Here is a 25,882-nt window from a genome sequence, read left to right as displayed (position 1 = left end):
GGCTTACCACACTGTATTATCCCATCCAAAAATAGTTGTCAACTAGTTGTCATTGTTTTATGAGCATCAACCTTTTTCTTTCTCTCTTTCTGCAGCACATTGTCTCAGTGTTGTCATGCAGTGGTGGCACTACTTTACCCCTTCACCTGGCAGCATACGTACATCCCTGTGCTCCCACCCTCCATGTTGGATATTGTCTGCACCCCTACCCCCTTTATAGTCGGCCTCCTCTCCAGCTCTCTGCCTCGACTCAAAGAGCTGCCCATAGAAGAGGTAAGATTAGTTTTTTGTTTGTGAAGTACCGACTGTGGTGCCCTTGACTCTGGGCCTTTCCTCCACTAAACATTAGCTCCAGGAAATGACACCACTCTCCTTCTGCTCTTCGCTCAGGTCCTGGTTGTTGACCTCTGCAACAGTCGCTTCCTACGACAGGTAGAAACCATAGAAACATAAGGAAAACAGTGAAAATCTGCCACATGGAGTCACACATTAACTTCATTACACATGTAGTGACTCTGCCAGATGTTATGTGAATGACATGAATGTTAATTCACTGCAGTATGTTGACTGCATTTACATCTGTGTCTTTCCCTCCGCAGCTGGATGATGAGGACTCCATTCTTCCCCACAAGCTGCAGGCGGCTCTCGAGCATGTGCTGGACAAGAGAAGGGAGCTGGCCTGTGAGAAAGGAGATCTGCCCAATGGTGACTCAGCACACTTATTACATTAGTTTCTCTGTTAAGTTGTACTTTATTTATACAGTATATTTATGTTTTTATTGGAAATACTAAATATACTAAAGACAGAGCTGTAAAATGATGAAAGAGTAAGGAATGGTCTACAGTATGGTTCCCACTCTTTTCAAGAAATACATTTTTCAGAACATTAGAGCAGGCCCACTGTAGGATCAATTGTCATAGAATTTTGATACCATGCCTTTTTTAGTTGTTTCAGCTGTCTTAAAGACCTGGTCTAGGTGAGGCAGTAATATATGACAGTGCAGAACAATGTCATTTGATTTGGCTTGAGAGTAAGGCTTTTAGTCTAAATAAATATGTAATGTGTAAAAAGTGGGATGTATGAGATGGGGAGTGTCTGGGAATTTCCAATAAGTAGGGAGTTTATTATCCTACACTGAGTCATTGGTTTTGATCAATCTTTTGCAGATACTGGATGTATTGGTAAATATCCTGTGGTTTAATCTTTTCTATTTTATTTCTTCACTCCCCACAGACTCCAACTCCCTTAGCACGGTGGTGTCAGAGGCCTTTGTGCGTTTCTTCGTGGAGATGGTGGGTCACTACTCCCTCTTCATGGGTGGAGCGGAGCGAGAGGATGAGTCTGTCTCCTCCCCCACCTTGCCCAGCCCCTCTTCTTCCTCCTCCTCGTCTTTTCAGCGCGAGGCCTTTCGCAAAGCAGTCACATCCAAGAGCTTGAGGAGGTTCTTGGAGGTGTTCATGGAGACCCAGATGTTCACTGGCTTCATCCAGGAGAGGGATCAGCGCAGGCAAGGCCTCAGAGGTACTGAGATGTGATTACTTGCAGTAGTGTTACAGTACAGTTTATAACCATTAAAGCAGAAATACTGGTTGAACAGCCATAAATACAGTATGTGCATATGAAAAAAATGATTTTTTTGTGTCTTTTTTGCCCGTATTTAAGTTCTACTGAATTTAAATTAGTATTTTTGCTAAGCAACTGTGATCTTTTTTCTAGAGAACAGTTACTTTTGTTTAAGTTTTCCCATAAAGCTTGAAGAAATGTTACACTCATAAACTAATGGATTTTATTGTTCTTTGTCTTGAAGTATTTGACTTGTTCTTTTATTTCCAGGTCTATTTGAGGTGAGAGCACAAGAGTATCTGGACTCGCTGCCTGGGAGTGAGCAACGAGGAGTCAACAAATTCCTCAAGGGTCTAGGTGAGATTTAATGTTTAGACTCAATCAATCGATCAATACGTTAATCGACTATAAAAACTGCTAGTTCAGTCAGAGCCACTTAGGTCAAAGAATTTACCATTTATAGCAATTGGTTATATAGTAGATAGGTTATAGGTTATACACTGTTATATAGAGTAACAGTGATAGGTGGCAGGTTATAATGTCCACGCTGTACACCTGCATGAATATGATTGGACATTACTAGCCACACAGCCATGAATGAGCCAATCTTTGTAGGTTCATTTTGCATGTTTCCTTTTAATTTGATTCACATCTGTTGCTTTTTGTCAGGAAACAAGATGAAATTCCTTTCCAAGAAATGATGCTTGGAATCATGGATGTCATCTGTGAAAGTAGGATAAAGCATGAAGCGGTGTGCAGTAAAAAAGAGGAAGACGTGCTCCTTGGACGTGGAGAACGTAGAGATGGAGATGTGTCAAGGAAGACTCTTGAAGTGAATTAGACTCATAGTTTGTGAACATGAGGGAATCTGGGGAAAGTTAGGGTTTAGTTCCTAGCTTCATTAGCCAGTCATTCCATTAGTGTTGTGAAGGGTTTACTCAGCTTGGACCAAAACACCCCTCCAACACGATAAAGCAATGTCTAACAGTGTCTCGTTAGACTTTTCCCCAGGTTTTGTTGTTTTACCGATTACAATCAATCCCTGCAGTGTATTACTGTATAGCACAGCACAGTGTAAATGTTTTTAGGAACAGTGTCCTCCCTTTTCCGGTCACTGACTTAAACCTGTAAGAGGGAGCGTCACTGACAGTCCCATTGTGTACAGTACTTTCCTATGCAATCCATGTATTTTCTATAGAAGCTTTTATAAATACAAATAGTACAACTTCTTCATCAACAGGAGGCTTTTAAGTTAATTTATATTCTTTTTAGATAAACTTAATCTCTTTTTTTTATTTCCTTCAAATCAGTGCAAAGAAATCTCCTGTAGTTTGTAATAGGCTTTATTTAACAGAGTCTAGTCCAGACTGTTTGTAGATCACTTTGGGTTGCTGGGTAAATGTCCCACTGTTTTAAGTAAGTTAACTTTTATTGGAAAAGGAATGAGCACCAAAAAGAAATCAATGCAAATACATCTCTCACTTGCGTTTGAGTATAGGGTTTGGATAGACTCGATGTTGAAGGAAGATGTGTATCTTAGGCCAATCAGTATCAATGTGTTTCACAAAAGCAACTATGTTTGCCTTAAACTTAATTGAGAATGCAATGAAACTTTATAAATAAAATGATTTGAATTTTTGAATTAGACAAATGACTCATTTGTTCATACAATATTGTATATTTCTGTATTTTGTCAACTTGTAACATGGATTTAAAGTGAGGCCATGTAACTTCTGCCATTGCTGGTGAGCTACATTGTGTTTACATCTTGTTTTATCATCGTGAACTGACATTACTAACTGTCAGTTAGTAATGTTTTCTAACATTAGTAACTACTACTATAATTACAACCATGAGCTACTGGTAAAACCAGACCAAGTGAGGCCGCAGCAGCAAAACCTCTGAGTGTACTGAATTGAACAAGGGTGTGTTTGATTGCTTATGAATTCCACTTTTCATATGAAAGTGGAAGGATGTGTAAGTTACACAGTCTCGCTTTACTGAATCACTTTGAATTTTACAATTTCATGACACATTAAGTCAGTGTTCCCCTTCAGAAGCTGAAAAAGTTAATTTCCCAGCAAAAGTGGATTTCATTTGTATCATTAACAGTTCAGAGGATTGAAGTAAACAAAAGATTCAGGTTAGCAAGATAGCCTGCCCGCCCCCCCACTTTTATGAACCACTGCATTAAGCTAATATAGTGTATGGGGTATGGGTGTAAAGAAGCTTTTTGATTGTAGAAACTGGATGACTCAGCAAGAGCAGAGAATTACTGCAATTTTAACCAAGTAGTTTTAGACTTTAGGTTATGTGGGAGATGGTCAAGTAGTCAGGGTAATAAATTGGTAAGAGTTTAGTTTAAACTGTTGTCTGCAGCTTGATGGTTCTCCTCTGCTTAAAGGGGCATTCTAGCAATTTGGTACGTATTGTACTTCCATAAAGTTAGGGGACTGACAAGAGACTGATCTGATGAAAAAGACTGGTCAAAAGTGATGCAGCAGAGGCCTAAATATGATATAGTTTTGTCCCTAGGCTGAGTCAAGCTCCAAAAACACTGGCTCCTACGCTTCCCATAATGCTATTCAAAAGAATCTCAATGGGGTCTTTTATTAAGGCCTAGAAATTGTAGTCTGTAAGCCTGAGACAACAAGATTACTGAAGTCATGTCAACTAATTAATAATTAGGAATAATTGCTCCTCCTGAGCCACAGACTGAGCAGTACTCTCTGTGACTAGTAAGTTGACTTTGACATGTAAAATCAGTGGCGTGACCCTTTATGTGTTCCTTGAGCAAGACACTTGAGTCCCCTCCAGCTCCAGGGGGCGCTGTGCCCGCATCCTGTTCCCTCTTTTAGGGGGGAAAATGTAATAAAGTTTCCTTACATAGAAATTTAAAATAATGTGTGAGTACATCGTTTACTTACAAATTAATTACAAATACAAAATACATGTTTGCATAAGTACTCACCCCTTTAATATGACACACCTAAATCATCCCTGGTGCAGCCATTTGGTTTTAGAAGACACGTAATTAGTTTAATGGCGATCCCCTGTGTGTAGTAAAGGGGTTTTAATTGACTGTAGTACAATTACACCTGTATCTGCAAAAATACAACTTTTGGTGAGTATTGTTGCAAAACCTGCACCATGAAGACAAAGGAACTCAGCGAAAAGATGGCTGAACAACACAAGTCAGGGGATGGAGACAACAACATTTCCATGTCACTAAACAGCAGAGTTCACTTAAATCAGTCATTAAGAAATGGAAAGAGTGTGGCGCAGCAGTGAATATGCATGGAGTAGACCGTCCTGTACTGTCCAGCCCTGCTGATAGCAACCAGATTAATTTATTTTAGCACAGTGGTTGTTCCTGAACAGGCCAGCATCTCCAGCTGAGCACAACTGCTAATCGCAACAACTGGTGAGTGTAAAAAGCAACTTTTAGTGGGATAAATGTGGTATACTGGCACACGCTGCTTACTTTTTAAAACAAAGGTGATTCATTATTCAATTCATAACTATAGCCTGGTGAAATTCCAGGTCACATTACCAGTAGAAAAGTGTTACAGTGTGTGGTGTCACTCTCTGAAGTGGGTCTTGCCAGTGAACCAGCACTATGTCATACCCACAATATCCACTGGAGGACTCTGTTACCCAGTTCATGTCATCCTGCATGTGTTGCCTCAGACTCCAAAGTTCAGAATCACATCTCAGATAATTAGGCCTCCAGGCTTTTAATGACTTGCACAACATGCCCAAGTCCAACACTGTTATTGCTTTTGTTTGCTCATATGAGAATATAAGCAAAGGACAGGTGAAAACTGGGACTGAATAAAAGACTGTTTTTAAAAATCTTAATTTCATCAAACTTATATTTAGTTTTAAAGAAATATATTATATCTTCTCTTTACCTATTACAAGGGTACAAAAAGTAATTTAATTACATTCTACCGTATGTAATATCAGGTGGTGTAGGGAATAAACAAATTAATATTATGACATGAAGCCTGGGAGAAAAAAAAACTAATATTAAATGTTCTGCTGTAACATAATCAACATCAGAGTTAAAGCCGGCATTATCAGCTGGGCTAAGGTGGAATAAACAAAGAAAGGTGGATAAAATATGAACTCCACTTATTGTTCATAAGGCTACAAAGCCTTTAGTCCAATACTGATTTTTAATAACAATCAAAAAGTAGACCCTATAGCCTACATCTTGCACATTTAGTGCCGAAATAAGTTCTCATCTGGGCCAAAGTAGGGTAGTTGTTCATTTCAAAGCAAGATAAAGTAGAATACACTTTATTCCCACAAGAAAAAAAGATTACAAGTCATACTAATTTTGGCTTTTACTCAGTATACAGTATAACCTCCTGGCCATATATGCCACATATGCTGTTGTGTACAATCATTATAAGTCATTATAAAGAAGTTGAGCGCTTTCTTATAATCATGTTGCCATGTTTGTTTGTTCCTCCTCCTAAAGACAGTGACAGTTTCCCCAGGCTTTTACAGTATTTTTTTTTTTTTTTTTTTTTTTTTTTTACAGTATTTGTATTTTTCCGTTGCACTCTCACCACCCTTTCCTTTCCTTTCCTTTCCTTTCCTTATTGGAGCCCTCCTCCTCTCCTCCCCTTCGTCATTACGTGTTGACCGGTCAGACCTGCGTCCCTCCTCTCACCTCTCCTCCCCTCCTTGTCTCCCTTGGTCTTTTTCTCTGGCTTTTTCCAGGCTTCATGTCATACCACGGCTAATTCCTGAAATTCCTGCCCTCCTCTCGCTTCAAACAAACGGCTTCAGGAAGGAGACGAGGCAGCAGAAAACAAAGGGGGGGAAAAAAAAAGAAAATCCTTACAGAGTCACTATTCATTTAAAAAAATATAATATGGCTCCACCTGTCTGCCTGCCAGACTGCTAATAGAGTCTCAACAGGTAAGCTCCTACAAGTGTTTTATAATTATTTAAGTGTTGGTCTCATGTTCAGATTTAAACTGCGTCTTCTTTCGGAGTGTAAACTTTCAGTTTGCTGAATATTGTGGATGTGGAGTCAGTAGGCTATTTCACACCGCTGAATCATTCTCACTCACTGTCGGAGATAACATTCCTCAAATATCTCACATTTCTACGCTCAAATTCCTACTTTTTTTTTTTTTTCTTTAATTCCAGCGCTGCAGTGTGTGCGGTTTGACTTCCTGTGCTTCAGCGGAACTTTTTCTGTTTTTTGAGAGAATAACGTCACAGCCGTACAGTCAAACATTAGCGCCTGTCTGGGTGAAGTTTTACACCGGGAAACCGAGATAATTCAAACCGTGTATTTAATAACTCGCACGCTTAATTCAGAGGGTTCCCTCACTCTTCTATCAACACGTAGACTGGAAGTGGCTTGACACAGCAGCGCTGTGACTGTGATTGTTGCCTTTATATTTCTGACATGATTTAATTGTCTCTTTAGATAATTAAAACACCTGTTGTGGGTTTTTTTTTAATGACTCATGATGTCGCCAGCGTTGGAAGAAGTATTCAGATCCTAAAAATACCAAAACGTAAAAAAACACTGTTAAAAGTAAATGTTCTGCTTTTAAACATGTACTCAAGTAAAGGTATACAGTAGTAGTGGAAGAGGTATTCAGATCCTAGACTTAAGTAAAAGTAGCAATACCACAATGTAAAAATACTCAAAGTAAAAGTCAAGCATTGAAAATTTAAAAAAGTATAAAAGGGTGGATGAGGCTACTATTTCATTATTGTTATTATTATTGATGCATTAACATCTAAGCAGCATTTTAATGTTGCAGCTGGCTGAGGTGGAGCTGATTCTTTAAACATTCAACTAATAACTACAGCTGTCAGATAAATAAAGTGCAGTAAAAAGTGCATTTCCCTCTGAAATGTAGTGGGGTAGAAGTATAGGCTAAAGAAGCAGCGGGTAGAAGAAGCAAAAAATTAAAATACTCAAATAAAGTGCAAGTACCGATGAACTGTATTAAGTACAGTACTCAAGCAAATGTACTTTGTTACTTTCCACCACTGAGTACATAATGTATCATCAGTAAAGTAACGTGTCAAAAGTAAAAGAACTCCAGATGCTGAATAGTTGCTTCCTAAACATTTAATTATTATCCAGTATGTATTATATATTGATTATTAGTTTTATTCATTCATTAAGTGAAGTAGAGCTAAGTTTAACTATAAACTTTTAAAAATGTATATCTGCAAAGTAACTATAAACGTAGCGGAGTATAAGTATAAGCACAGTAGTACAGCAGCAAAAAATGAACATACTCTAGTAATGTACTTACCTAAGTACCGTGCTTGAGTAAATGTATTTAGTTACTTTCCACCAGTGGGTATTATATAGTGTTCAGTATATACTGTTTGTTCTTGCTGTACATGGATGGTATTGTGTGCGAATATGCTTTTGTTCTGTTAGTTATTGTTGAGCTGACTGTAATAATCTATAAGCCATCTCTTCTATGTTTCTGTGTGTACTACTACTAATATAATCCACATTATATTATATTTGTCCAAAGTGACTTACAATACGTGCATTCACCTGCAAACAAACTACCACTGAAAAGCATGTTCAGTGCTGCAGTGCAGGTTTTGTTTGTTTTTTGGGGGGAAACGTGCAGCGGTGTAAAGTAAGTAGTTGTAGGGAATTGTTCTTTACTTGAGTATTTCATGGCACTGATGACCACCCCTCTGCAACATTTCAGAGGGAAATATTGTACTTTCTACTCGACAGCAGTTACAAGTTACTTTGCAGATTAAGATCTTACATAAGGAACATAATCAGCTTATAAAATATGGTGCATTGTTATAGATGAAACTATCCAACAGTGTAGAGAGAAGTTATAATTGGCTCCACCTCAACCTACTGCATTATCAAAATTCTGCTTACACTGTTATGCATCAGCAACAATAATCAATTATTATAATATATAGTAATACAACACTGACTGGGGGTCATTCTGCTGCATAATGAGTACTTTTACTTTGGTACTTGATTTGTCTTATAAATCTGCTACAAGAAAAGTCCTGCATTCTGAATCTTGATTAAGTGAAAGCAGAGTTTTTTTTACCTTGTGTTACTGCTACTTTTACTTTAGTAAAAGATCTGAATACTTCTTCCACCACTGGAAATGAGACACAAGTGATGATATGGAGTGTCTGGGGAGTCTGAGTCTATTACTGTACTGCAGGTGTCTCCAAAAGCAGGATTAAAAAATTAGAAAGCCCATAGCTTTAATAACAATGTTTAAATATTGCTGTATCCTGGTGGTACACACTTGAATAAAACTTGAATTGTATAGGTTTTTGGCTATGATTCAGCCATATCTTGTAAGGATTGCTTTAAAATGAGCTGCATTTCAGAGGGTAGTGTATTTCATTTCCGGGGTGATGTGGTTAACCTGATAATCCTGTTTTGTGAAACACTCCAGATATGTTGGAATACAAAAACACACAAATTAATTTACAGAGGGGCTGCTAAAGATTATTTTCATTATCATTTAATGTGCTGATTATTTTCTCAGTTAATGGGTGAACTGTTTGGTCTATAAAATGCCAGAAAATAGTGAAACATGCCCATCACAATTTTCCAAAGCCAAGATGATGTAGTCAGATAGCATTGAACAGCATAGTTTTGTAAGACCAACAGTCCAAAATCCCAATATTCAATTTACTATCATAGAAGACAAAGAAAACCAGCAAATATTCACATTTCACCTTTGCTTATTTTTAGATTTTGTGACGGACTCAACGTGATACTCAATTTTACCAAATGTGCTTCTGCAAATGATGAAAAGTATTCAGAATTCCATATTGTGTATTATTGTGCATATACTGTATGTCTGTGTGTGATTCTCTATACAACTGCAGAGCTGAAAAGTCAGCTCTCTCAGTCAGAGATGGCTAACACAGGGCTTGTCGGGGTTGTGTGTGTGTGTGTGTGTGTGTGTGTGTGTGTGTGTGTGTGTGTGTGTGTTATGGTGTCCCGCAGGGCAGCTGAGAGGAGTGTATTTTCCGGAGGGGCAACAGGTGGAATGGAGCAGGGTGACAGTGTGTGTGTGTGTGTGTGTGTGAGGGGGGTGTTAAAAAAAAAAAAAAAAACACCTGTCAAAGCCTCCTCTGAAGTGTCTGACAGCCAGAGGAGTTTGGGTTTTTTCCAGGCCATGGCCCTTTATGTTTTCAAGGCTTTGTGTTCACTATTGTCTCAGACAGATGAATTATATTGTAATGTGAACTCTAAGGTTGTGTGTGTGTGTGTGTGTGTGTGTGTGTGTGTGTGTGTGTACATCTGAATCTGGGGGGTTGATGTGTGTTTGTGTGTGGGTGGATGTGACTGGGCCTAGAGGTGGATGTGTATGTGTGGGTGAATGAGTGGAACAAGTAAGAAGGGAGGTAAAAAATAAAAAAAAACAAAGTATGAAAAGGTGTGTGAGCAAGCAGGGAAATTTGTGTTTCAACCTTGTTTGTGAGTCAGAGTGTTTGTGTGTGTGTGTGTGTGTGTGTGTTGAGTTGCCCTGAGACAGGTCCTCTCTACAGCGGAGGGGTTTTTTATTTTTTTGCTGTGCTCATCCCACATAGCGATCGTTCCTCCTCCGCTCGCACGAGAGAAATGAATAATGCCTCAGATATGAGCCTTGTAGAACAAAGCCTTTCTACACACCACCCCCCACCCCCCACCCCTTCCCCTGCTTTTCTACCAACAGCACTCTGTACCCACAGCTCTGTGCCGTGTGTGTGTGTGTGTGTGTGTGTGTGTGTGACTGTGTTGTCCATTGAATCCAGTGAGTCTGATGGACCTTTCTGTTGGATTATCTGGGGCTGATCTGATAGACCTTCTGTCCTCTCTGGATGCCATTAGAAAAGGAGAAATATACAAATATAGTTATAAATGTCAGCTTATATGATTTTTAGAGGCTGCATTTCTGTGTATGTTTGATACCCATTTCTCTTTATTTAAACCTGCCATAACCAATTGACATATTATCATCTTATAAAGTTGATAAGGCAAACTTGTTAGCACCTATTTACACACCCAGCAGAAATGGAGTAACATTAGCATTCATTTGAAGTTGTGTTTCTGGCCATCTGGCGAATTTAAGTCCAATGTTCTCTCTTCTTTTTAGCTCAGTTTTGGTTGCCACCAACTCATGAGAGAAATATCGGGATCTTCAGCTTCAAAATACTTCACTATGTTCACCAGCTAGACTAGGGCCGCAACTAACGGTTATTTTCATTATTGATTAATATGCATATTATTTTCTCAATTAATTGACTCATCTTTATTTTATAAAATGTCAAAAAATAGTGAGAAATTATCCATTCAAGTTTCTCAGAGTCCAAGGTCACATCTTGTTTTGTCTGGCCAACAGTCAAAAACCCCAAATTCTACACTAATATTAAACCGAGAAACAATTTGTGATTTGAACCCGGCTGGAGGAAGCCGGGATCGAACCGCTGAGCTTCCGACCCACTCTACCTCTAAGTCACAGCCACCTCCAAGTGTGTGTGTTTAGTGTGCAGAGCTTGGAGACTCCCACTGGTACAGCCCAGTGGGACTCAGTGCCAGAGAACATGTGATCTCCGCAAAAACCCAGACAAAACAAACCTGTTTGTCTCCACAGCTCTCACTGTGACTTTCCTTCGCATAGCCCTGATCCTACACTGCTGCCTTATTTTCAGACTGTGTTTCCTACCTTTACATTCCCGGCCTGATTAGTGGAGATTGTGACAAGTGACGCACACCCTCACTCGTCATATACACACACAAATGCACGCTCAGTACATACATACAGTACATACAAACAGTACATGAATGGGAGCCGGTACTGTTGTTGGAGTTTTTGAGCACCGCAAACACAAACCCACACAAATAATTCAGGTTTTATTCATCCTTAAATGTTTATATTTTTCTTAAATATTGACCTGCGTTACTGTACCCTCTGACCTTCGCACTTCTTCCTACTGATTGCTGATAATGATAGTGGTTTAGTCGTATTTAGATGCTGCACTTGTTACATACCAACTTCTGGGGGCGGCTGTGGCTGAGGAGGTAGTGCGCGTCGTCCACGTTCCACATGTCGAACCCCAAATTGATCCCGCTGCCATCAGTGTTTGAGTGTGTGTGAATGGGTGACTGAGAGGCAAATTGTAAAGCGCTTTGGATGAAAAAGCACTATATAAATGTAGCCATTTACCAACAAGACAAAGAGTTTACAGCTATGCTAGCACCTCTGGGAGGCTATATTTAACTAGATGCTAACATTTTCATAGTAGCAATGCTGATATGCTAATGCTTAGCAGGTATAATGTTCACCATGGTCACCAACTTGCGTGTTAGCATGTTTAAATTTGCTAATTAGCACTAAACACAAAGTAGGCTGATGGGAATGTTTTTAGTTTTGCAGGTATTTGGTCATAAACCAAAGTATTGGACAGAGTGAAGTTTTGACCTGATGATGGTGCTAGTTGAAAGATTCGGAGATCACCAGAGTTGTTATGATTTTCATCCTGAGGGCATGAATGCGTACAGATTTCATGGAAATGTATTCAATAGTTTTTGAGACATTTCACTCAAAACCTCAAATGTAAACCTGCTGGTGGCACTAAAGGACAAGTCAGAGGATCACCAAATTCAGTAAGATGCATCCTGTGGGCACCATGAATGTCTGTACAAAATTTCATGGAAATCCATCCAATAGTTGGACCAAACACTGGACCAAAGTGATGAACCAAATGACCGACTGTCTTTACCATCCAGAGAGCCATGCTACTAGTCTGGCTAAAAGTACCAAAAAGTACAAAATAGACTCACACTGAGTAACAAATTCAGGCCTCAGTGCCCGTGTAGCCTAGTTACCCGCCCACCTGGCTGGCACAGTGCAATGCAGGGCAAAGGTGAACAGAGGCTCAACTCACCTGCAGCTTCTTGTGGTGTTTGCCTCTGTTTTGGTGTATATGTGTGTGTCAGTGTGTGCGTATTGAAAGGAAGGCTTTATTGTTTGACTGCTAGTGTGTGTGTGTGTGTGTGTGTGTGTGTGTGTGTGTGTGTGTGTGTGTGTTGCACATGAACCTGCTTGGATGGTTTTTGTGAGTGTGTGTTTTTAAGCATCTTTGGGTCATGTGATGTATGGGCCCCTCTTTGGTTTTTTTCCTCATAATTTGATGCCATGAGTGAGTTTGTCTCAGTTAGTGTGTGTGTGTGTGTGTGTGTGTGTGTGTGTTAAGGGGTGGGGGGCAGTTGGAGGGTTACGTGGCCCCCTGACAACAGCACCAGCTGGGGGATTATCCCGTTGAGCGGATCCAGGGAAGAGGGGCCGAGTTGGGGGTGGATGAGGGACTGGGCTGGACGGCTGAGGGAGGGAGAGGGGGTGATGGGGGAGTAGGTGGAGAGGGGCTGTTTTAAGGCATGGCTTAGGTTAATTAACCTCCTGGACACGTTGACTGAGGCACCGAGCTGCACACTAATGGTTTATGGCCTCCACAATTCTTGCAGTGGCCCTGAGCTGGAGCTGCAGTTAGTTTAAAATTAGTTACAAACCCAGCTGAAATGTCGAATGTGAGTTATGTTTTGTGATTTATTTCATTTTAATGAAGCCACTGGCTCACTGTCGAGTAGCTGGTCGGCTCGTGATCAAGATTAGGGCTTATTGGATTGTGTACCAGAATTTTTTTTTAAACTAAATTTGAGTTTTTAAGTGTGTGATTTTATTCAGAAAAGTTGTATTTAGATTAGCTTAGCTCTTCTTTCATTAAAGGTAAGTCGGTAAGGTAATGTCGACATTGGAGCTGAGTAGCACCATGAAGAAAACCGTTGTCTTTATTTCATTTAGTCAAGCAATGATTTAAGTTATTTGCTTTGCTTTTCTAATTTGCTTTTTCATGTTTTCAGTGATTTTGTTGTGTTGCTTAATGGCAGATGTATAATATATATATACAGTACATTAACATTACAGTAGGTGTAATGGAACTCTTTGTTTCAAATAAAAGTCTCACTTTCTGAGCAGAAGTTTTGCCAGGCTGAATATATATTTTTTAACATAAGCTGTAAAAGCAATCAGTTAATAAAACCTTTGCAGCCTCACAAGAGACGACCTGTTAACTAGCTGATTGTGAACAGTGTGTGATGTCTGACTGTCGGTTCAGGCTCACACGGAATTCAAAGGATAGACTGCGGTTTTCATATTGTGCATGAATTAATGGAGAGTATTTCTAGGGCTGCAACTAACAATGATTTTCATTATATGACTGATCAATTAATCGGAGAATACTGGAAAATGTCTATCACAATTTCCATCGACTAATCGGTTAATCAACTAATTGTTTCAGCTCTAAATATTTCCATTTTGTAGAAGAGTGAGACCAATAATCAGCTTCTGTAGTTTAGGACCACAATTAAGAACTACTTTCATGATGGAATTTTTTTATTAATCCTTCAATCTATAAAATATTTCCAAGATTTGATTGGGTTTCAGACTGGTGGTCAAATGAAACAAAGTTACTAAACAGAAAAGCAGCAAATGTTCTTTTATCAGGCATTTTTGCCTGATAAAAGACAAATGATTAATCGATCCATTTGTTGATCGACAAATGTATTTACCAATTAATTGTTTCAGTATTACATTTGTTCGCTCATTAAAAATCGTATGTTGTCTAGTGATTATCTACTAATCAAATCATGAACATGTATTCGTATTACTAGTAATGCCACTCAGGGTTTCAACAGAAAATGTATTTTACATACTTTTTCAAAAGCCATAATCCTTTTCAACCTGACAGGAAATGTATTCCTGTCAGGTTGAAAAGGATTAATAATTAACATTAACATTAATAATTAAATTTAATTATGTATCAGCAGGAAATATAAGCTATTGACAGCTTCAATCCAAAAATACTATAAATACTTAATACTGCCTTAATATTTGTACTTAATTCTACCAACACTGATATCAGCCTTCAAAAACTATAGAGGCTGCGTGATGAAAGTAGCTTTCAATTTGTCCAGTCTGCTGTCTATTAGTGTGTCGGTGTTTGTTTGTGTGGGCATGAGTTTATGTTATCGCTGTGTGCTTCAACGTCTACATCTGTGTGTGTGTGTGTGTGTGTGTGTGTGTGTGTGTGTGAGAGAGAGAGAGAGAGAGAGAGAGAGAGAGAGAGAGAGAGAGAGAGAGAGAGAGAGAGAGAGAGAGAGAGAGAGAGAGAGAGAGAGAGAGAGAGAGAGAGAGAGAGAGAGAGAGAGAGAGAGAGATGGGGAGGCTGGCTGGCTGACCGGACACTTTACAGGAAGTGTTGTGGAACTTCAGGGGGCTCAGAGGAAGAGCTAGGGGGGAACCAGACTGGCTGGAGAGTCTTACTCACTCACTACAACTGACTCTCTCCCCAGAACACTACGACCCCTTCTCAGCCATAGCCTCACACTTTAGACCCCTGTACTGCCGCCACATGTAACACACACACACTCATGTTTGGGATTATAACTGACGTAATGGTCACTGCTTTTCTTTTTGTCGCCCTAAATGGACATGATGGTCTCTTAGTTTCATAACAGGAAAACGGTCAGTGACAAACACAACGCTCTGTTTGTATTGCCTAATGAGTTTAAGAGTTCTGTTCTTCACCGTGTCCTACCTTCCGTGGCCGTTTCCATTTTTCTCCTGCACGTCCGCCGAGAGGAAAAGGTGGAGCTGGCGTCTGTCTCATTCTCTCCACCCAAATGTATAAGCACTGTGTGTGCACATCCTAAACAAATTGGAATGTAGAGAAAAAAAGGGTCTGAATCTGTTGGTAGACTTTTTTTCAAGTCAAACATCCCCATGTTGCCACTTTTTTTTTCTGTCATAAAGAGCCGATGGAATGTCAAGTTAATCCTTTTAATTAGTCAGCTGGTTATTGTAATACTCTCCCACCCACCCAAGCAATGCACAAACACATTGATTAGAATCTCAGCAGAGGATCTCTAAGTTTAATAACACAGTCAACTGTGGTACTGATGAAGAAATGGGCATCCTAAAAAGCCTCCCGGCCTTAATATCCTGGTATGATCCTCCTTGGCATGTGTGTCTAAGTGTGTCTGAGGACGGTGATCCCACTTTAATGTGTCTCCTCATTTGTTGACTTTAGGCCCCTCCTGCACCCCCCTCCTCCACCTGCTGTTGTCTCAGCACTAAGGGCCACTTTATTTGTTTTCACTAACCTAATTTATCATCAGAGTTGCTCTTTCCAACTCGGGATTAGCAGCTGTGGGGCTGATGTGATCATGTATTGTAGTCCACCATGGAGCAGCTAGGTCACCTGGTCTCAGTGACATAATATTTTACAAACACGTTTAGGATGAAATCCTTGTTAGTCAGATTTTTGTGGCTTTCTTTTGAATTTAATGTGATGGATTACATGGTCTGCAAAATTTGGACCCCTTGAGTTTATGAGACCCTGTCAAACTCCTCTGGAGAAACTCAAAGTAAAGTGTGCAGTCTGAAAGGCTGAAAAGCTGTTTTCTGCATTCCTGAATAGTTGTTTTTGTCTAAAGCATCCCAGGAAATTAATCAACCACAATTTTAATAAACAATTAATTGTTTAAGTCGACAATCAAGCAAAAAAGTAATTTATTTGTGGGTTCCAATTTCCTTAATGTGAGAATTTGCTGCTTTTCTCTGGTGTACATTATTGTTAATTGAATATATTTTGGGTTTTGGACTGTTGGTCGCACAAAACACGCAATTTGAAGACATCACCTTGGGTTACAGGAAATTTCCTGCCATTTTATAGCTTAAATAATTCATTTAATCCGAAAAATACGAAGAGATTAATTGATAATGACAGATAAATTCTCTTTTCTTCGCCCTGTAACTTCTGTTTTGAAAAGTGTTTTATAGGTAAAGTTTGCTTGCTTGCTTAAATCATTTTTAAAACCACAAAAAGCAAAAGTAATTTTGCCATAAGTGCATTATGTGAAAGTGTTAATGCTCAGTATGTCAGAACATGGTATGAACTGACTTTATATTATTATATTATTCAAACTACAAATTATATAGAGCATTTACAAGCATACGCAATGTACATCAGTAAAATCCTTGTCAGAAAATAGTAATCAAACCATAAAGAATTTTGTTGTGTTTCCTTCAGTAGCCTAAAAATTTGAGGAGGAACCTGTGAAATCCTTGCCAAACATTCCCTAGACAAATCTGCATTTGAGAAACTTCCTCCTTACACAGCACCGTGTCAATTTTGTCATCCTTTTCTTGCTTTCCCAGGACTGCCCTGCCGCATCCAGACCATCATCATCACATCTGTGGATTTCACACAGGCCTACTCACTCCCTGCAGCCTCCTCCCTTTCTCCTACACTCATCTCCCCCAACCCTACCCCTCCACCCCCTGCTCTGTGGTCCCCTTTCCGTCGTCCCACCACGTCTGCGGAGTGGGTGCCGGCTCCCTCCCCCAGGGGTGGGAGTGAGGAGCTGGGGGACGCACTCGACAAACCCCTGGAAAATGATGCGGAGGGCGTGTGGAGCCCGGACATCGAGCAGAGCTTCCAGGAGGCCCTGGCCATCTACCCACCCTGTGGCCGCAGGAAGATCATCCTCTCTGATGAGGGCAAGATGTACGGTACGCCCCCCTTTATCATCATACTATCCATGTACCTTTTTCTTCTTGAATGGGATGATAAACACAATACCTGAAGATCAGCTCACATGCAATTCTGGTTTGAGGGTAATGCTCTTTAGCAAGTCAGGAGGTCATAGTCTATCGCTTTTTTTTTTTTTTTTTACAATAATATGTACATTACAGATTCAGTTTAAATAATAACCAGCTAATTCCTGTTTTTATACTGAATGCAAATTAGCCATTTATTTTTTATTTATGTGACTTTTATTCAATCACCAATGGTGCAACGGTGAACAAAATGCCAGAGAGAATTGAACAGAGAAAATAGAGGGAAGTTCCAGGAGCTAATGTGACTGACTAGCGGTAGGCTGGCCGGTTAGCTCGCCAGCTACAGCTGGCTCTGCGAATAGTCACTACGTCACCAACTATTTCGTTTGGATGGACGAATGTGACTTTGTGGTCTGACCAGAGCCATACTATAGTAAGAGCTTGTTAATAAGGTGCAGCAAAGGGGCTTCCCACAAAGGCGCTAGGTGCACCTTATTAAAAAGCTCTAACTATAACCGTGTGCTCCGGATGTCATCATTCCACATTTTGCCAAACAATGACTTTGTTCAACCTCTGGTATTTACCTCATTGTCTCTTATTTATTTATTCCTGAATGCACCTGATTTGTATCATGCTGAACAAGCTGTTAAAATGAAGAAATAACCTAAAATGAAGTAGCCTTTCCTGCTACTTTTAAAGCTGTGGAAAGATGGCTCTGTTAAGCTACATATGTGATTAGGTTTAGCACTTAAGACTTCACTAATATGTCAATGAGATTTTGATGAAGATTCATTTGGGGTGAAATATTTATTTTAGATGGACTTTAATGAAAAAGAAGTTACAGGCTGAGAACCTCTCCTCATACAAACACTGCTACTAAACCCACAGTGCAACACATATCTGCAGTATTGCGGACCACAAACAGCAAACAGACAAATAGACATTTGTTTCACATAGCCCCCACACACACACACACACACACACACACACACACACCCCGTTTACCGCCACTCCTCGTGTTCATGTTTCACATCACTCCTGTTTCCTGCACAGCTGTCAGCTCCACTTGGTCCCAAAGTGTACAATATGATGGCATGATGTGTCAGAAACAGCCGCACACACTCTAATCACTCAGTATGAGAATGAAAACAATACACTGACACGTAAAAAAGCAAAGCTGCATTTCTGTCCAATCCTTCAAGATCCATAGACCTTTGTCCCATTGTATTTCTGGCAGTGGTAGAGGAGAACACTACGGTATTCTTGGTTCCAAATCACTCACCCCAAACAGGTTTAGAGAAATGGGGATAGTTTTCACTTCCTACAAAGAGTACACTGCTTGTGGTTAAATGGTATGGATGCTAACTTTGTTTGTCGTTGCCTCAAGAAGTCTATCACAAATTTTGCTGGGATTTTCTAGCCAACTGTAGCCTAGCCAGATATCACATTGTCCATGCTGTTTGGCCACAGATCATTGGTTCCTTGTTGGGCCCTCTTGAGATGTGTTTTTTTCATTCAATCTTAAAATAGTGATTTGAGGTTTGGAGCAGCAAAATAACTTTACTGCAGGTCTTTCCTTAGTGAATCTTTGGATAATGTCATTGCCAAACAGGTGTTGGGAAGGTGAGGTGACATTCCTATATGACATCTTGCTGAAAGATGTTTGGTAACAGATGGCTTGGCCATAGTGTGTCCTCCTGCCTGACTGTTTGATAGTGGATCTGGTTGTTGGAAAATGGGCGGACAGAGGTAGTGGTGCTATCAGACAGCCTGTCATCACCTCGTTTTGTCACTGTGCCAGATAGCTCCTTTAACTGTTAGCTTTGCCTAGCCAAGCTTAGCAACCTATTGAGGTCATGGCCATCCTCTGATCAACTCTTAAACCCTTATAAAGCCTGTAATAATAGTTGGAGGGGGGTAGAGGAGAGGGGGGCAGGTGGCTCAATCTGTGTCACAGGGATGGGGAACTGGATAAGCAAAGGTGGTGATGGTGAGGTTTTTGGCAAGGCAGGCACTGAGGTGCCCCTTCCTCCCTGTGGGGGTCAGGGGCAGGTGATGCACGCCAGGGAGCGCGTTGGCCCGCCAGGAATGGCATGTGCACTCGGGAGCCCGGGGGTTCAAGGCAGCTCGGCTGTAACCCTAAACCAGAATAGACGTTTACCCTTTGAGCGCCTGGAGGGGAGGAGGACGGGTGGACAAATAAACACCAAGGTGGGCAGTGGTGTCTTGCATGGCCTCGTGGCCCAACACAACTCACACCTGTCCTCAGTGTGTGCATATGTGTGTTTCAGAATGATAAAGGTAGATGTTGTGTATTTTTGTTTACCTCCTCTGCTCCCTGCTATTTCTGTGATTTACCTCCCTCATATCTCTTTGTCTCAGATTCCCTGTCTCTCTTTGTCCTTCATGAACAACCTCTTCTCCCTCCTGTCAGTCTATTGGTTGGCCCATCTGCCTTTCAGTTCACCTCCAGCTGCTCTCTGAGTTCAACCTGACAGTCTTGCGGCAAATCCAGATTTATGACTTAAGAAATGAGGCAAGACTGAGCCCGAGCGTGGCCCGCTGTGCCCCCATTGCCCCTAAACAGCCCGACCAGCCCTTCCCTAACAGTCCCCGCAGCTTCCCTGTCCTCCCCTTTTATCACCATCCCTGGGGTCACAAGTGGCCAACAACTCAAGTCATTCAAGCAACCACAATCAATGCAAAGCCACTTAGAAGGTCTTTAGTGTTGTTAATGTTGTTAAAGCGCTGATGGGTGGTCTTAAATCAGGTAGCCAAATCAAATATCAGCTGAGAATACCTTTAACAGCATACATGAAATGGTGAAGGGATGACTTGATAGTTTTAGAAATGTTATTTAGTCTTCTTGCATGGGCTTAATATGGATACATAGACAAAATAAACTCCTAGCAAAATAATCTGTTGGCCGAGAGTGAAATATTCTGAATTTTAGGTTGAATTCCCCTCTGAGGAATGAATGCCATTCTTTGCTAAACAATATGATATTGAGTCTCTCAGCAGCGAAGCAGAAGGAATGTGTGCTTCTATCCATTGTAAATTCCTTAATTGACTGGAATGTTTTTACCCCATATTCCGCGTACATTCACCACATATTTTTCCCATAATGCTGTGCATAGTGCTGGCCCTCGCGGCCATTACTCAACTAACATATTAGCTCACTTATTAGGGATGGTGTCACGGATATTGTGGCGGTTATGTGCTCCGGCGGTAATTCGACATGCGTCTGCCAAGGAAAACATTTCCTGCCTTGTGTGGCTCTCAGCAAGAGATGTGCCCTGTGGTCTGACCGAAGGCCTCATGCTGCAATAATGGAAAAACAGTCCCAAACTTGTAGTGCAGTGGAAACCAATGTGTTGACAGCTCGAAGAATGTGGCACTGGAAATATGATCTTTCCTCTTTATTTACTGCCATATAACTGCGATATTAATTTATGTGCCGCTTTTGCATTTGTAATTGTTTTATTTTATGATGTCTTTTGACTAGTGTTTACCACATCATGTTTAATGCAGCTGTTTGGTTTAGTCACACTTGATTTCCTGACATCTGTGAGAGGAGCACTTTTCTCACATTTTGAAGGGTCCTGCTTCCTGTGGGAAAAAAAAATGTTCTTGTGTTAGTGTAGTGGGTAAAATCAACAGTTTCCCTCAGTAGTGGTATATTTTTCTTTCAGTTCAGAACAAAGAATACCCACACAATGAATCATGCTCCCACTAAGCTTTACTTATGCAACATGTCAACCCATTGTGGGTTTTTGTCAGGCAATGCACATATGTTTTCATCTCAAGTCATTCTCATTAAGAATGTGAAGGTCAGCGAAAAGCAACAGCAAGTCCTCACCCGGGTACAAACTTTGGCTGTCAAGTGAGAGATTCACCAGTGACCTTGACCTGTTGACCTTTTGAAGAAGCCTCTGGGGCCTGTGATTTCAAGTGGTTTCCCTGTGTAACCACGCCTCAGTTCTCTGCTTGAAGAGGGGCACTTCTGCATTATGTTTAGATAATGCTGGGCAATGTGGATGAGATTTTTTTTCATATGGATATACGCTCAGTTGCCAGTTTATTAGGTACACCTATTGTCATGTGAGCAGGAGGATGAACGTGAGCCTCCTATCATTTAGTCCTGACACTGATCTCCAGGCTCTCGTGGGATTTAATGCTGTCTGGAGGGTTTTCGTGGAAACCCCCTGCTGGTGATGAACTTGTGGAATCTAGACACTGCTCCCTCCATCTCAGTCACTCTCTTAACTCTGCATAAATCTCTGTAATTACAAAGACACTTGTGGCAGGTTGTGTTAATATAACATGGCATCTGTTAAACTTGCTCCTCTGCTAGAAATACTGTACTTTTTCAGAAATCAAGCGCAAACTTGAGATTTGACTCATACAGCAGTGCATCTGGTTACCATGCTGATGAGTGAAGGACTCTGAGTATGATGGGAAGCTATGGTTTTTGCAAGCATGAATGACACCTGTGAGAGATAATCAGAGACAAACTGAGTTGATAGGGGAATAGGAGGAGTTTATCATTCAGTACATCAAAACTGCAAGAGATTCAGTCATAAAGAGAAGATTATGTATTAATATGCTCAACTTCGATGCCAGTCATCAGTTTTGAAATGATCAAATTTTTTAGTTAAACCAAGCTGCTTAGTGACTGTCTTAATGCTGGACCAGCAGGGCTGTTGCATCACTGGCTCTATAGTAATGTAGTATTTGACCTGTTGCTGGTATCGAGGCTTGATAGAGGTCTTTTCAGAGCTCAGTAGGCTGCATGCAGGCTCTTTTGGAGGGGAAATGACACCCAGCCAAGACATTCCTGCAGCCTAAATGTGACCTTTGTTTTCCTGAGCAGACACAGTGGGGCATATGTGCTGTTGAGGGAAAACGTATTGCTGGCAGATGTGTCCTGTGAGAGGATGGCAGTTTGTATACAGTTAGATATACAGGCACTAAAGACTTAAATTTGATAGAGTTTACACAGATTGTAGTTTAAACTGTATAAACAATGTAGCTTAAACACAGCCGCATACACACAAAGAACAGTGTTGTTCTGCAGAGATGGCTGTATCATTCCAGGTGTTGACTGCTTTTTAAGATTGAATGATAATTATAGTTTATAACATAATTTAAGGCCCAATTTTTGAATAGTGTGGAAGAGGGTGATGAACGAATCACTCCCTGTGATATTGTTGTCCATAGGATGAGTTCATGTACATAGGGGTGTTGTTGTACACACACAAACAGGACATGGACCCATGGCGTGATGTCTGAGTAGCAGATGCAGGACCTGGTGCAGACCAGTCAGTATATAGGAATGTCAGGAATGCACTGGGCTGAGATGGAGACATTGAGAAGAAGAGAGAGAGAGATCAGACCAGGCCAGTGATGACCGCAGCCCCATTGGGGAAGGGCAGATTTATGACCAGTCAGGCTCAGGGGTTGACTTTGGAAGGAACACTATAGGCGTCCTTCACTTACCCCATCCACCTCTCCCTGACCTCTGCCAACAGGCCTGAGGAGAAGGAGAGGAGAGCCAGATAGAAAACTGCTGAAACAGTGTTTGTAAGGCCTTTTAGGCTCATCACGGCTCCAGGAATCAGAACTTTAGTATGTTTGATGTTTTTGATTGAATTCAGAGTACTGCATTTGTACGGAGGCGCAAGCCTATTCATTTGTGCTTGAAGTGACAGCACATTCTTCATCATAGAAATAAGGAGTTGTTTTTATATGTAACCAAATTAACTTGTCTTCAATGCATTACTCTCTGGGGGTCTTAAGACTCTATGTGCACAGATGTTCGCATGGCTGTTTTTGTTATACTTGTACAGATTTTGTAAAACATCAACATGTCTAGATAGATATGCATGTTTAGATGTGCATTTCAGTGGCTTTTCTAGGCTCTGAGAAAGTTAAGTGCTGCTTACCAAGTACAAGTTTAACTTGTCTGCCATTCGAGGTGTCCTGTCAAGAGTTTGCAGATGTCTCTTTTTTTAATTTTTTTTATAATGGTCAATGAGAAAAATGCTTTTCAGGCAGTCCTGCAGTTGGCCACTATAGGACAAATTGTAAGCAAGGCTGACCCTGCATTACCGTATTAAGTTCTCATAATACATGCATGGGGGCAGCTTGCTCTCAGTCAGATGAATGAAGGGATTCTATGTGCCATTATCCTGTAATTACTACTTTTGGCCACTGTTTAGCAAAAGTTACTTAGGCTTACGTTAAAGCGGTTATAATCGATATTTTTTTATAATAACAATGTATCAAATGACAATGTGTAAGGCTTCGCTTGTAGTAATGAACCTACAGAGAATTATCAGAATCAGAAATACTTTATTGATCCCCGAGGGGAAACTCTTTTGTTACAGCAGCTCACTATCACGTCAGTGCACACAGGAATAGAAGTACTAAGCAAAAAATATAATACACTATAATACAGGTCAGATAAATTAAGTACCAAGTGGGTATTTACCCACTTATAATAAGTATAAGTGGGTAAAATTTAAAATAAGTGTAAAGAACTAATCACCCGAATGTGCAGCTCCCCTTGGCTTTACAGAGCGTTATAGCACGTTTCAGCGAATTGTTCAGGTGTTCAATCTGCAACTTGACTGTTTTGGTCTGCTCACATGCTCTCATTGTTTTCAGCTGCAGCAGGCAGCTGTTTTCAACGAAAAAGCTCTAAAAACAGGTACACTACCTGCTCAGCACCAAACAGCAGACAGACACAGTTAGCGACTAGCTGGTGAACATAGTGGAGCATTTAGCAGCTCAAGGGCCAGATATTTCCCTCAGGAGTTGGTAGAAACCAAAAACAGAGCTTAGAAGAGAGTGAATATTGCACTCATTCATCAGGAGACTCCAAATGAATGATAAAATTGCTCTGTACCTGCTGGATGTGTGAATAAGCAACTGTTTGACATATCACCACCTAAGTTTATATGGCGAACTTGTTAGCAAAGTTGTGTTCACAACTTGTTTCGGCTGCTCCCAAGTGGCCAAAAAAAAATCATTATTATTGCAGGTTTAAGTTAGAAATACAGAATTTAAGGTGTATTCACATACACTTTTGAGTCAGATTAAAGACAATTCTATTGCAGGCAGTGTGGAAACTAAATATTACAGAATCTGAAGGAGAGACTGGAAACATAAAAAACATACCAGCAACAGAAATATTCCCTATAAACTCACAAATTATAACGTTTTTTAAGTTGCTCAACCCAGCAGTATCCCCTGAACTCTGGAACACTCTGGCTTTGCTGCTGCTGCGGTCGGTCACTTTTTCATGCCCTTAAGAATTTTTTAGAATCATATTTCCTCCAGACAAGTCCATGACCGCAGGCAGTGTGATAAACAACATCAAACTGTGGACCAGTGGGTGATGGTATAATGTTCCTACTGACTTTCCTGGCTGGCACAAGTTCTCTGTCTGTGCTACTCCCATTGGATATCATGATCTCATCGCTGTGTGACTGAGTCTCCTCTCTGATCTCATGGGTGTGTTGGAGGGTATTTTCGATGGGGCCCTTCCCCAAGCACTCACACTAGGAGTGGCAGAGCATCTGATATGAAACATGAAGCAGCCCTTAAATGAAGCTGTTTAATGCTTGCAAAACATACGTGGCTAATTTTGAATGGGGATACCGTTATATTGATAAAGCAGTTTGTCCTTTGCTCTGTTGGTGGTAGAATACCTTTTTAATCATTATTCTCGAAGTATAACCTTTTTCATATTAAATGTAGAAAACAAAAAAGAATAGTTTTTTAGTTATCCTTCCTCTGAAGAACTTTACCACTCTCATTTCTTTCATTGTCTTGTCATGTTTGTACCCAACTTGACAATTACCGTGGTTTTCAGGTTGATCAAGTTCGACAACAACTCAGGCCCGGGAAAAGCTTACAAATCACAAAAAGTGTCTGGCTACCAAAGTGAAAGCATGGTCTGTTTTTCTGAATTCATGAAAAGTTTTTATTCATCTGTGGAGACATGCTCATGCATCTGTGTCTGCCACTTTGAAAATCCCTACTGAATTGGATACACAGTGTACATCTTACTGTACACTGAGTGAAGTTTCAAGATAAATTGCTGGGAACTGAAATAACTTGCTGCTGTAATGTGAGGAACTCGATACAGACAACTTAATGTTCATTTGAGGTCAAGTACTGTGAGGACTTTGAAAAAGCTCTCTGTTTGTCTTTTCAAGAGTTTGATAGCGAGGAAATGTGGAACACTTTCTTAATCCCCGGGGAATTAAAGAAATATGCATTTAGGGGCTCAAACAATCGGCCTGCGAGTGCACCTCCCGATGAACACTAAACGGTTGAGGAGTTACAGCCCTGAAAGGAAAATAAGATTGAGACAGAATGAATGCTGCGACTGAGGCTGAAGTGTGTGTGTATGTGTGTGTGTGTGTGTGTGTGTGTGAGAGAGAGTGTGTCAGTTTATGTCTATCTGTGTGCGACTGTGTGTATAAACTGAAGTAGACTGCCTTTGAGAGAGGAGTTTAGTCCACAAAAGCCTTGCACAAAGGCAGTTCTGCAGCTGGGTAGTGTGTGTGTGTGTGTGTGTGTGTGTTTCAGGGGCCTGAAACTTTACAAGGACTCTGATCAACCACTTTTCCAAACCAACACTGAT

At 40.6% G+C, this 25,882-nt stretch overlaps 2 protein-coding genes across 7 annotated transcripts in view; both read left to right on the top strand.

The window, feature by feature from the left end:
- The window catches only part of si:dkey-82f1.1 (DENN domain-containing protein 2A), a 40,726-nt gene extending 37,520 nt beyond the window's left edge, over positions 1-3,206 (top strand). For all 4 annotated transcript variants that reach the window (XM_044194637.1, XM_044194639.1, XM_044194638.1 and 1 more), the window contains 6 exons: positions 96-273; positions 391-432; positions 600-705; positions 1,235-1,522; positions 1,835-1,921; positions 2,234-3,206. In XM_044194637.1, the coding sequence (XP_044050572.1) occupies positions 96-273; positions 391-432; positions 600-705; positions 1,235-1,522; positions 1,835-1,921; positions 2,234-2,265 (733 nt within the window). In that variant the 3' untranslated portion in view covers positions 2,266-3,206. The remainder of the gene's footprint in view (positions 1-95; positions 274-390; positions 433-599; positions 706-1,234; positions 1,523-1,834; positions 1,922-2,233) is intronic.
- Positions 3,207-6,204: 2,998 nt separating this feature from the next.
- Positions 6,205-25,882, top strand: part of LOC122875386 (transcriptional enhancer factor TEF-3-like) — a 39,684-nt gene continuing 20,006 nt past the window's right edge. For 2 of the 3 annotated variants that reach the window (XM_044194407.1, XM_044194406.1), the window contains exons 1-2: positions 6,205-6,499; positions 16,825-17,178. In XM_044194407.1, the coding sequence (XP_044050342.1) occupies positions 17,172-17,178 (7 nt within the window). In that variant the 5' untranslated portion in view covers positions 6,205-6,499; positions 16,825-17,171. Of the gene's footprint in view, positions 6,500-16,824; positions 17,179-25,882 lie in introns of those variants that run through there. The other variant, XM_044194408.1, reaches the window with a different exon arrangement.

The sequence above is a fragment of the Siniperca chuatsi genome, linkage group LG4 (assembly GCF_020085105.1).
Source record: "Siniperca chuatsi isolate FFG_IHB_CAS linkage group LG4, ASM2008510v1, whole genome shotgun sequence".
Lineage (NCBI taxonomy): Eukaryota > Metazoa > Chordata > Actinopteri > Centrarchiformes > Sinipercidae > Siniperca > Siniperca chuatsi.
Note: the sequence above shows the minus strand (reverse complement) of the source record. Positions and strands in the feature narration are given on the sequence as shown.